Raw genomic sequence first — 12,086 nt, 5'->3', positions numbered from 1 at the left:
TTCCAGCACCATCCCTGCCAAAGGCTTAATTATTCTCTTCCACTCCTTCTTCTCCTGCAACCTGCTGTGTTTCTCGAAGCCCTTCCTTGGGCTGCTGTTTCTGCCGTGGGTCAACCTCCCTACAGCACACATCGCTCCCCCAAGTTCACCAAAAAAGCTGAGCATGTGGAGCCGAGCCCCTTCTGGAATGGTTCACGCTCTCAGCTGAGCACCATCTCCCCAGCTGAGTGAGCTTTCTGCCCATCGCAGCGGTGCCACTGCCCTGCGGGGCTCACGTGCCATCCGCTGGGTGACTGGCCCGGGGAACCTTCCACAAGGGGGACAGACTGGGCAATGGTGGGAACTGCAAACTGCAGATGCCCAGGGTCTTACCTTGCACCGGTCTATCGCGTGCTTCAGAAGGAGCCTCCTGTAGCTGTTCCCAGGGCGTGATGTGGATTCACCTCCTCCTCTCTCCTGCAAATACACAGAGGGGAGATTTAGTGGGTAGGGGCATGAGGCCGGTAAGTGACGTGGGGTATTAACTCTGCCCTTCTCATGATTTGAAACAAGGCAGGCTTTGATTACACCCTGGCATGCCGATTTGGTACGAATTCTTCCTCCTGGCAAGCTGATGGCAGCCTCTGAGGCTTTCCCAGAAGAAGGGGAATTGCTGCTATAGCTTTGCCCTGCTCTCAAATTGATTCTCTCATTGGCAGTGCCTTAAGCACTGCTGCACAGGGGCAGCAGGCACCCAGGCAGGGACCCCGGAGCTGCACACGCTGAGCTGCCCTCTCTCCATTTCCTTCTCTCAGCCTATCATAGAATCACAGAATCACAGGTTGGAAGGAACCTCAAGGATCACCTGGTCCAACCTTTCTGGGCAAGAGCCCAGCCCAGACAAGATGGCCCAGCACCCTGTCCAGCTGAGGCTTGGAAATGTCCAATGTGGCGGAGTCAAGCCCTCCCCTGGGGAGATTATTCCAATGGATGACTGTTCTCATGGGGAAACATTTTCCTCTCATGTCCTGTTGGAATCTTCTCAGGATCAACTTGTACCCATTCCCCCTTATCTTTTCCATGTGACTCCTATGAAAAGGGAGTCTCCATCTTCCCTGTAGCCACCCTTTAGCTACTGGTACGTGGTGACAAGATTCCCTCTGAGCCTCCTCTGCTCAGGGCTGGACAAACCCAGCCCTCAGCCCATGCCATCCATCCCTCAGGATTAGCCTGCACTTCCCTTTGCCCTCCTGGCAAACCGCTCACCTCAGCTCACTGCTGTTCACCAGCACTGGCCACAGCCCCCTGCACTAGCGCAGACCCTCTGGAAGGGGCTAATGCCGGTGTGGCCACAGCCTGCGGCTGCTGGGTCCACCCCCACCGCTTGATGAGGCTTTGGTCTCATCCAGAGCCAAGGCAGACTGTGCCCTGGCTGGAAGCGGGGCGCTCCGGCCACGGGAGCAGAGCTCAGTGCTGATGGCAGCGCTGGCTGAGCAGATCCCTACGGGGCTTTGCGGTGGGTCAGGCAGCTTCTGCTATGGATTATCGGCATGATGGGCAATAACAGGTCCGGCGAGGGGGGAGACTTGTGCTTGGGTCAAGCCCACCCACGCTGCAGTGTGGCTGCGCCGCTGTTGGCGGCAGGGAGCTGCACACTTTTTCTCTGCCATTTCCCAAGGTCCCCATCTCATCCCCAGCACGGTCCGTCAGCACCTTCGCCACAGCGCTGCCCTCCAATCGCCCCAGACGCGCCCACGGTGGCTGCAGCACCTGCCGGGGCAGAGCTTGCTCCCTGCAGCGGCCGGGCAGCCAGCCAGCAGCCGGGATGGGGCAGCAGCCTCTTCCTCAGCACAACGCGGTGGAGAAAAAAGTTCAGTCAGAGAACAGGGATTTGAAGTCAGATTTGAGCACAGTTGGGTTTTGCCTGGTGGCACTTTTCAGGAAAATTGTGGTTAGTTTTTTAACTTTCTTTCCCAGACTCTGGATTTTAAAACATAAAAATTCAAGAAAAACCCATGACTTTGGCAGCAAAATTTGTGAGAAATCGAATGTGAGCTTTGAGGACCCCCAGGAAAGGCTGGCTGTCCTCCTCCAGCCACTCCAGGGCCAAGCTGTGTCCTGGCAGTCCAGCGTGCAAGGAGGGATCCCGCTCCCACTCTGCTTGGGAAGGCTGAGCAGACTCGGACCTGCCGGAGGACCCTCAGCTTCGCAGGACCCCTCCTGCTGCCACCCCCTTCTCTTCATGGAGCCCTGCATCTCGCAGATCGTTCCTCCCCCTCCTCTTGCTGTCGATGGAGAGCAAAATACTCAGTTTGCCCTGAAAGCAGGGTCTGCGACACCTTAAGCTTCTGGAGGGACTGAATGAATCACAGTGCAAATAAGGCAACACTGGCTGAAGCAGCGTCAGAGCTGCCCCACACCTCGCCCCATGGCACCAAGACCCCTCGGCTGTGTCCCCACTGCAGCAGCATGGGGCAGCAGGGCCCCCAGCCTGTTCCGGGCATCCCAAACCTCACTTGGGCTCAGCATGGGGTTTGCATCCATCTCCCCAGGGAGAAAATACCAGGGAAGGGTGGGGCCATTTTCAGGGCAAATCAGGGAGCAAAGACCAGCCTGATAAGCCCCCAGACTGACAGGATCGTCAATGGGGAATAAAGGCGGTGAGTGGGGAAGCCCAAAGACCCCACCAGCCTGCGCGTGGCCGAGGCACCTGTCGGCAGCATGGGGGCTGCATTTGGCAGGCTCCGGCTGCTCCTTTAATCTGTTGGGGCGGGTGGCACTGGCAAGGAGTGTGGCCTGGTGGCCTTGACTGGCCCGATCTGACTGCTGGCCTGGGAAACACGTCCTGTCCATTGGCTCCTCCACTTGGCACCACCATGCTGTTTGCCTTGTGCTGCTGGGGAAAGTTCAAAATCCTGGTGATAGCGGAGTGGCCAGCGCATAGCCAAGTCCTTAACTCTCTGCAGGCTGGAGTGGGGGAACACGGGTCCTTCCGCAGCACCCGGGGCCATGGCTCGGGCTTGGTGTCCCTCCGGAGACTGTCCCCGTCCACCCCTGTGGGTGGGAGCACCCGCTCCCAGGCATGTCCCTTCATCAGGCTCTGGAGCTGGGAGGGGTCCCAGTCCTGGTACCCTCAGTGAGATGGGACGGCAGAACCCTCTTCTCCTCTCCCCTACACCCTGGCATGGTCCCTCCGGCCGCAGAGCCAGGCAGGACCAGTACAGGGGCCTTGCTGCCTGCACTGCTGCCCATTTCGGCTGCCTGGCTCTAATGTCGACGGTCTGTGAGAAGCCACCTGCCTGCTGGGCTACATGGAGCTGTGAGCCACGCTGCGAGCTGCGCCGGCACAGCTGCTGATGGAGCGAGCCATGTGTGCCGTGCTGTGCTGTGCCGTGCCATGCCATGCTGTGCTGTGCTGCGCATGCCGTGCCGTGCCGTGCCGTGCCGTGCCGTGCCATGCAGTGGGAGGCAGATTTCCAGGCAGGTTAATGCAGAATTGGCCAGAGTCTTTGTTCAACGGTGCTTGAAGGTTTCACAAGCTTGAACAAGTGTGTGGTTTCTTAAAGCATTAGCCAGGCACTGCTCTCATCCCCAGCACCTCCCCGGGGATGCAGCCTGGTGGGACCTTGGGGTGCAGCTGGGGAGATACTGGCAATGGGGACACATGGTACCCCTACGCCCAGCCCAGCATGTGCCGAGGATAAGTGGGACCCAAACAGCACTGAAAACTTTAAGGGACAAGCTCTTGGCTGGGCCGTGCAGCCCACAGCCTGCTCTCAAAAGGCCCCTCCGTGCAGCTGGCATTGCCCCGCAGCACTGCAGTCTCCATTAGGGACATCACCACCACCCCAGCGAGCTGCAGAACAAACATGGCCACCGCCAGGAACTGGGAAACGGGGAGGAGGGCACCCAGCGTGGGCTGGGGGCTGGGGAGAGGAGTGCAGGTTTGCAGGGATGGGTGCGGAGATGAGCCCAGGGCAGCACTAGGCTGCAGCCAGGGCTGGTCCTGCTCTCTGCCCCTCTTGGAACACACAAGTGTCCCTTAATGTCCCCCCCCCGTCCTGCAGCTTGCTGACCCACCTTGACCAGGCCCACACTGGTGGCTGGCCCTGCCCACCCCACTGCCTGTGCCTGCCCCCGGCTGAAGGCAGCATTTCCAAGCCATGCCTGGCGTTAAAAGGAAGGGCAGAAATAGTTGCCCCAATGCTGCAGTGCGGCAAGAGACACAGCAATACGTGGCCCTGGGCATCTCACCCAGGTGGGAGACCTCCCTTCCCGTACCCCAGGGCCGGAATGCAGCCATCCTGGTTGGGGGCAGCAGGGTCCCACTTCGGACCCAGAGTCCAAGCCTCAGTGAATCAATTCCTCCATGTGCTGTGCTTTAATTGCAGGGGCTCGAGAAGCCTGGTGTGGGTCTGTGAACTCCTGGTTTAGGTCTGTGCTGCTCTCAGTGTGAACAGGAGCTCAGGGTGCTCCTGTGGGTGCTCCCATGGGTGCCAGGCAAGCAGCCCACAGCAGAGCCGCATGGCTGTGCCTGCTCTGGACTTGCCACCAGGCTGGTGACCCTGGGTGTCTCTTGAGGCATGGCCCCCTCAGGAGATACCTGAGCTGGGAGGGCTCTGGGATGGTGCACCTCAGCCTCTCCTTTGCTTGGTGTTTTAGTGGGAAGCTGGTGTCTCCAAAGTGGAAGAATTTCAAGGGCCTGCGGCTGCTTTGCCGGGATAAAATCCGTCTCAACAACGCTATCTGGAGAGCGTGGTACATCCAGTGTGAGTACAGGACCAGACCCCACTCTGCCTGCTGAGTGCTGGGCAATGTCGAGTGGGATGGGGCTGGCACCGGGGCAGCAATGTACGGGTGCGTGTCCCTCCCCTGCCCAGGGACAGAGCCGGGGGTAAAGCCAACTGTGTTTTCCCCTGTGCAGATGTGGAGCGGAGGAAGAACCCTGTGTGTGGCTTCATCACCCCGCTGGAGGGGTCAGAGGCTGATGAGCACCGAAAACCAGAGGTAGGGCATGGTCCCTTGCAGCTCTCTGGGCCTGGAGGCGGTCTGGGTGGCAGAGATGGGAGCTGGGGACACACCAGGGGCAGAACTCATATTTCATAGATTTGCTGGAGAAGGTGTTTCTGACCTGGCACAAGGAAACCAGCCCTGGCTGTGGGGGGCTGGGGGGCTCAGCCATGACCCCCTGTCCTGCCCCCCCAGGCTGTCGTACTGGAGGGCAACTACTGGAAACGCCGCATAGAGGTGGTGATGAGGGAGTACCACAAGTGGAGGATCTACTACAAGAAGCGGGTGAGTGGCTCCGCCTGTGTTGCTCCCTGTCCCATGGTGGTGTGGGTGGTGGGGTGGGACGGCAGCATGCCCAAGGTGGAGCCAGGGCTGACCAGGAGTGGGACACGGCAGGCTCTGGACAGCGTGGGAGGGGGATGCTGGCTGCCCTCGTGGCACTGATGGAGGGGAGCTTGGTGAGAGGTGGTAGGGAGGTGGGGGGGTCAGTCTGTGCTCCCTGGTGACAAGCAATAGGACAAAGGGAAATGGCCTCCAGTTTAGATGGGACATTAGGAAAAATTTTTCCACCAAAAGGGCTGTCAAGCACTGGAAGGGGCTGCCCAGGGCAGGGGGCGAGTCCCCATCCCTGGGGGGATTTAAAAGCCAGGCAGACACGGTGCTTAGAGACAGGGTTTAGTGGTGGGATGGCAGGGTTAGGGGAATGGTTGGGCTGGATGAACTTAAAGGGCTTTTCCAATCCAAACGATTCCATGATCCTGTGACCCTGTCCCCAGCTGCCTGTGGTGCTGCAGTGTGCTCCGGCACCCCGACCTAGGCTGACTGCGCCCTGATGGTGCACGATCTGGGGCTGGGTTTGGCAGCACATGTTGGTGTGGGCCAAGTAGGGCCACGGCTCAGCAGAGCACTCTGGCTGGGCTGGGGTTGGCTGCTGGCAGCCATGGCTCACCCCGGCAGCACAGGCTGCCTGGCAGGCTGTGTTGGCTCTGCATTGCTCTGGGTGCCCACTCTCAGGCATGCTGGCACCACAGCCTTGGCCGCCCACCGCAACAGGGTGGAGCGTGGTCCAGCCGCCTTCCCAGCCACTCACCTGGGACCAATAAAGGCCAGGGGTGCCACGGGTGGGCAGTGTGCCGGCAGCCTCACGCTGCCACACACTGTCAGACTCACCTCTGTACCAGACGCTCAGCCCAGACCCCATAGAGTAAAGGCAGATGAGAGCTCGCGGTGGCAATGCCGAGCCCCCAGGAACTTCCCTCTGAGCGGTCCCGTCTGCCCCGCACCGCACCCACCCTGGCTGGGGGTGACACAGGCTGTCTTCTCCTTCCAGCTTCGCAAGTCCACCCGGGAGGGAGAGGTCTCCAGCCCAAAGCGGGTGAGTCCATGGGGGAAGGGTGGGGTGGAGGAAAAGGGAGGCGCAATGCAGATCCCTGCACTGGGCAGCTTGGGAGAAGGGTGGGTGAAAGCCCCAGGGTGTGACAAGCCCAATGGGATGGGATGCCAAGCACTTGGGATGCTGGGTTCACCCTTCTGGAAGCACCAACGGGCCAGGTGTGAAGCTGTGGAACAATAGACACTACGGGGAGCATGGGAGCTGCTGGGAGGGCAGCTGGGGAGCCAGGCGTGGACCCCAGCTGTGCAAGGTGCCCACATGGCTCCTTTGCTCCGTCTCATGCAGGATGAGGATGTCTGGAGGCCAACGGAGAAATGGTGCAACCAGCTCTTCTGTAACGTGGTGCCCATGCTGCTTGGGGATGAGGAAGAGGAGCCGGGGGGTAGGCAGCACTTCGACTTGGACACCTTCCTCTCAGACATCTCTGACACCCTCTTCACCATGACACAGACACCCAGCACCCACCAGGCACTCCCTGAGGATGGTAGGTGCTCCAGACCATGCTCTAGCAGGATGTGGAGGCGGTCCAGGCAGGCAGAGTGCACCATAGCACCTTGGTGCCTCTTGGCTTAGCCCCTGAGAGCTGCTGCCTGTGTCCTTTGGGCAAACAGGACCCCCTGACATCCATCCTGCCAGGCTGGGAGGAGGGGATGCTCCCGCCCTGCCCAAACAGAGCTCTCATGCTGCGCAGGGCTGGAGCATCCCCTCCTCTGGTGGCTCCCTGCAGACCAGCCTGGGCTGCCCTAGATGGCATGGGCTAGCAGCCCAGGGAGCACTAGCCCCATGAAGGACCTTGCACCAGCTGCCAGGGCAGGGCTGCTAGCCTTGGGCAAGCAGTGGGCAGATCCTGCCTTCCGTGGCCACTCTTTGTTGTCCCTGCCTGGCCAGGTCCCTGCAGAACCAGGCAGGTCCTGTGCCAAGGATCAGCCTTTCCCTGGTGCTCCTGGGCACTGGATGGAGGTCCCAGAGGTGCTGGTGGGCTGGGTGGTGGGGACGGCATGGCCGTGGGTCCCCACAGGGTGCACACCCACCTCCCTGTCCATGCATGGCTGCCAGGCAGGGTGCAGTGGTGCGGGGTGATTCTGGGGTGCCATGGGGGGTGGCAGCCAGGCAGGTGGGAGGGCAGGGGTGGGACGAGCCCTGAAGTGGGGTCCTGGGGTGCAGTGGCTGGGCCCCGATGTCACAGCTCTGCCCTCTTCCAGCGTATGTTGGGAATGCTGACATGATACAGCCGGACTTGGCACCCCTGCAGCCCAGCCTGGATGATATGGAGATCTCAGGTAGGAGCCAGCCCCGATGTGGTACCACATCCCACACAGCCCAGCTTGTTCTGCACCCCACAGCAGCCCAAAATGGGGATGTCAGAGGCTTGGCCAGGCAGCAGCAGGAGCTTCTGGGGCAGCCAGAAAGTACTGGACATCCGCTGGCATGGAAAAAGCACCATGCATGGGCCAGGGTGCTGCGGCAGGCTGCGGGCAGGGGCTCGGCATGCCTCCCCGCACGGGGCAGAGCCATGGCAAGTCGGGAAGGGCCTGGACAGGAGCTTTGGGAGGGGATTTCTACAAGCAGAGGGTCTTTCCAGGGGTGCCAAACCACCTCACTTTGGCTGCAGACAGAGGAAGGACAATTGCCCCCCCCAAGAGATGAAACCTCTAGAAAGCAGGTTCTGTGCTGCTGTGTCCCAGGGAACTGTCTCAGAGCTGGGACCCCATGCTGGGCTGGACTATGTCCCCTGGGGACAAGTCAGGGCCCAGAGACAAATCTGGCACTGATGTCCAGTGGGGGGGGAACGCTGGGAAGCGGGCAAAGGCAGCCTCCTCCCCTGGGGCTGCCATACAGGCTCTGAGCCACGAGTGTCCATGAGCACTGTGGAGTCATCTGGGACAAGTCCTGGTCCCAGCCATGCAGCGCAGTGTCCCCATGTGCCAGGGCAAGGCACCACTGGTGCACGCTGCACCGAGGACCAGCTCTGCCCTCCAGTATGTGGGAGCCGGTAGCCTAGGCAAACTTTGCAGGGAGGGAGCCAGTGTGGGTTGTGGCTGCAGAGCCCCCAGGTAGCTGGTGGGCTCGGGCAGCACCAGCATCTCTGGATCCCTCTGTGCATCTGTGAGCACCCTGCAAGCTCCACAGCTGGTCTCCACTTCCTTCAGTGGGAGGAAACATGGGTGCTTGCGCCATACAGCTGCAGGGTGATGCAAGACTGGCTGCTGGCGGGGAGCAGGCTGGGGCACTCTGATGTGCTGGGGTGGGCAGGGGGCTGCCCCAGGGATGCGTGGGGTGGGGAAGCTCCTGCCAGCCCTCCTCAGGTCGCTCCCGCCAGAGGTCCCACCAGGGTGAGCCCTGCTGGAAGAGGGTCTGTCCCCACTGCTGGCCTTTTGCCTCTGGTCCCCCAGTGCCCTATGAGGTGGGATAGTTCCAAATGGGTCAACCTGACACTTGACAAGTGTCCCTTCCCCCAAGAGGTCCAACCCCTTTCAAGCAGCTCCTTGCCGCAGCAGTGTCACAGCAGCAGCCCCAGCCCCTATCTTTGTGGGCCCAGCTGCCGTTTGTGCTGCTGGCGTGGCACGGCTTCGTGCTCAGCAGGAGATGGCAAGGGGCATGGCACTGCCCATTTCCACCAATATATTTCTATGAGCAGCCAAGTTGTCTTTTTTTTTCCTGGGGAGAAGGCCTGCATATTGCCCCAGGGTGCTGCCTGAGAATGGCATGGGGCTTACTGCAAGCCGCTACATTCACAGGAAAGCATTCCTTCCTGTTCTGCCCATGCCCAGCAGCTCCACGCGGTGGGACGGCTGGGGTTGGGGAGGGTCCCAAGCCCAGTCGGGGCCAGGGACAGCATCCCAGGCTGTTGTCTGCCCAGGCACAGGCTGCTGAGCACAGCTGGGGAGAGGCTTGCGTGCCCCAGGGCTGGGAAGCACCCTGTGGGGGGCTCAGAGGCTCGTGGGTGGAAGTTTTGTCCCCGATGTGGCATTTCCAGGGGTGTTCCATGGAGCAGCTTGCCCCAACGATGGGGAGGTTATGGTCCCACCACAGCCAAGTGCTCCGCATGAGTGGTGCATGCACTGGCGAGACGTGGGTGTGCACTGGGCGGCAAGGGTGTGCGGGGTGGAGGTGTAGGAGCAGAGGTGTCTCCACCCCACGCAATGGGCAGCCGCCAGGGCTGCGTAACCACAGGGCTGCAGGAGCTGGCGGGGAGAGGTGATGGGGGTGAATGCTGGGTGTTGGGTGCCAGGGCTGTGGGTGCCAGCCAACCCAGCTACCATCCCCAAGGCCACTTTTCTATCAGGGCATGCGACGGCTCTTAGTGACTTGGGAGCAGGGATGCCCCCAGCAGCCTCGTGCGGAGCACTGTGGTGCAAGCCTGTAAGGTGGGCACCGCCACAGTTGGTGCAGGGCTCCTGCAGGGTCACAGGGCTGTCACCATGTCTGGAGGCTGTGGCAGAGCTCAGTGCCTGTCAGTCAGCGCGTGCAAACCCATCCCCAAATGAGGAAGCACCTCGTGGCTGCAGCGGGTGCCAGAGCACAGTGTGGGGTGGATGGAGAAGTCCTGATGGCAGAGGCGAGGGAGCAGCCCAGCCCAGTGCCCCGCTGGCACTGCGCTCCAGGTAGGACCCGCGCTGGGCACTGGGGAGCCGGGGGCTGGGCTGGCCATCTCAGGAGGTGGCATCACCCCACTGTGCTGCAGGGCTCTCCCAGAGCCTGGGGCCAATGCTGGAGGGTCCCTGGTTTAGGAATGGGCTCTGTAGCCCCAATCCCACTGGAAGCAGCCCCAGTTTTGAACAGGATGCCAGAGGGGTGCTGTGCTGACCGCACGGGCTCTTCTCCCTGGAGCAGTGACGTGCCCTGGCCATGCTGCACAGCCTGGGAGCAGGTCAGGGTGATGCAAAGTAGAGAGGAGTGTGGGCAAGGGCTGTGGGTGGGGAAGGGGCAGGAGCAAGGCAGGACGGGGTGCCTGGGGGCTGCCAGCCCCCTTCCATCCCTGCAGCACAGTGAGAGACACAAGAGGAATTGAATCTGCAGAGCTGGGCACCAGAAATGCCTATAAATACCCGCAGAGCTTCAGTGCCAGTGGCAGGGGGCAGCCTGGCGTGGGCATGGCAGGGGGCTGGGGGTGGCGTGGAGCTGGGTGCTGTACGCGTGGCAGGCTAAGACCCTGCCTGGCAGCAACGTGGCCCACACAAAGTGCTGGGCCATGGAGGGGCAGGGATGGCTCTGCCATGCTCCAGGCATTCACTGTGTCCTTGGCAGGGGAAGGGGCGGTTGGAGGGCTGAGTGGGGCAGCACAGCAGTGGCACTGCCCCGTCTCGCACCAGTATTACCCTCGGCTGGCAGCAAATGCACTGCTGGAATCATCACTGTGCTCAGCGCCATGGCATCCCGTTCTGCTGGCACGTTTGCTACTCTGGCGCAGATTCAAAAGGGCCTCAGACCTTTGTGGGTCCCAGCCAGGGCACCCTGGGTGCTGGAGCCTCTGCTGCAGCCCGGAGGGAGCGCAGCCTCCCTGCAGCCCTGCCGGTGCCCGTGGCACGACTGCATGCACCGGACAGGCAGAGCCAGCACGTGGGCTCAGCGGGGTTCTGCCGGGCAGCAGCCCAGGACCGGAAAGCAGTGGTGCTGATGGCAGCCATGGGGCTGGGAGCACGACTAGGTGCTCCCTGGGGGGAGCGCAAGCGCCTGTGTCCCGGGGGCGGCCCATGTGCAGAGCCTGTGCCAGGGGCTGTGGGTCAGCTGCCCGCAAACCCAGCCAGCGCTGCTCCATCCTACGGGGAAGCATCCAGCAGCCGATCCCTGCCCTGCAGTCATTCTCTACGGGGAAAACCCTCCCCGTGGCAGTGCCCGAGCCAGCGCTGGCACAGGCAGAGCCAGCACCAGCACTGAGCCGAGGCATGTGTAGGGGCTGGTGTGCCCGGGGGGCTCATTTCACATGGGAGGCGGCTGCCCATGGTGCCAGGCCAGCCCTTTGCACTGTGGCATCTGAGCCTGCAGAAGGAGTGGGGTTGTGGGAAGGGGAGAGGAAGAGAGAGGGAGTCGTGGCAAGGTCACGGGGCTCGGCTTCGGGAAGGCCATGGGATGTGGTTAGCCACAGGCTGCACGCAAGGCACCACCGGGGTGGGGAGATGAGCACTCGCCATGACCCCAGGGGACCGTCCCCCACGAGTCAGGGACGCTGTAACCCACTCCTCCGAGCCCCCCCACCATGGCTGCCCCGCAGCCTGGCTGTCGTGGTCCCTGACCCAGCCCGGGGCTGGTTCAGGAGGAGCAGCACAGCCATGCACCCCCTGGGACCAGCCCCAGTGCTGGAGCATGTGGCACCCAGCTGGGTGCTGAAGATGGGGATGGGGTCCCCACCCTTGGGTGGCACCCCTGGGCAAGTTTTCCTGTCCCCATGTGCGTGGCAATGCTGGCCCCAAGCACGTGGGCTGCCTCTCCCCTCCATACTCGTGTGTTTCACATCCTGGGTGCCAAATCTGCTGGCAGAGCTGGGAATGCTGTGGCCCCGCAAGGTGAAGGAGGGACTAGCAAGTCCCCAGCAGTGCAGGTAATGGGGTATGGCTCCCCGGCGTGCTCTGGGGCTTGTCACCCTCTTGCTGGGAAGGTCCCCTCATGCCCTCATGTCTTCACTTGGCCCTGCAGATCTCTTTACTGGCCACCGGCCACCACCGTCGCAGATGCAACCGGACTACCAGGAGCCACCCTGCTTCAT

General features: G+C 61.8%; 1 protein-coding gene across 1 annotated transcript in view; it reads left to right on the top strand.

The window, feature by feature from the left end:
• MLXIPL (MLX interacting protein like) overlaps nt 1-12,086 on the top strand; it is a 24,992-nt gene that overhangs the window by 5,576 nt on the left and 7,330 nt on the right. Inside the window, exons 2-8 of the mRNA XM_009644950.1 lie at nt 4,642-4,748; nt 4,904-4,986; nt 5,185-5,274; nt 6,320-6,364; nt 6,668-6,866; nt 7,585-7,662; nt 12,017-12,079. Of these exons, the coding sequence (XP_009643245.1) occupies nt 4,642-4,748; nt 4,904-4,986; nt 5,185-5,274; nt 6,320-6,364; nt 6,668-6,866; nt 7,585-7,662; nt 12,017-12,079 (665 nt within the window). The remainder of the gene's footprint in view (nt 1-4,641; nt 4,749-4,903; nt 4,987-5,184; nt 5,275-6,319; nt 6,365-6,667; nt 6,867-7,584; nt 7,663-12,016; nt 12,080-12,086) is intronic.

Source organism: Egretta garzetta, unplaced genomic scaffold, assembly GCF_000687185.1.
Source record: "Egretta garzetta isolate BGI_Z169 unplaced genomic scaffold, ASM68718v1 scaffold108, whole genome shotgun sequence".
Classification (NCBI taxonomy): Eukaryota; Metazoa; Chordata; class Aves; order Pelecaniformes; family Ardeidae; genus Egretta; species Egretta garzetta.
Note: the sequence above shows the minus strand (reverse complement) of the source record. Positions and strands in the feature narration are given on the sequence as shown.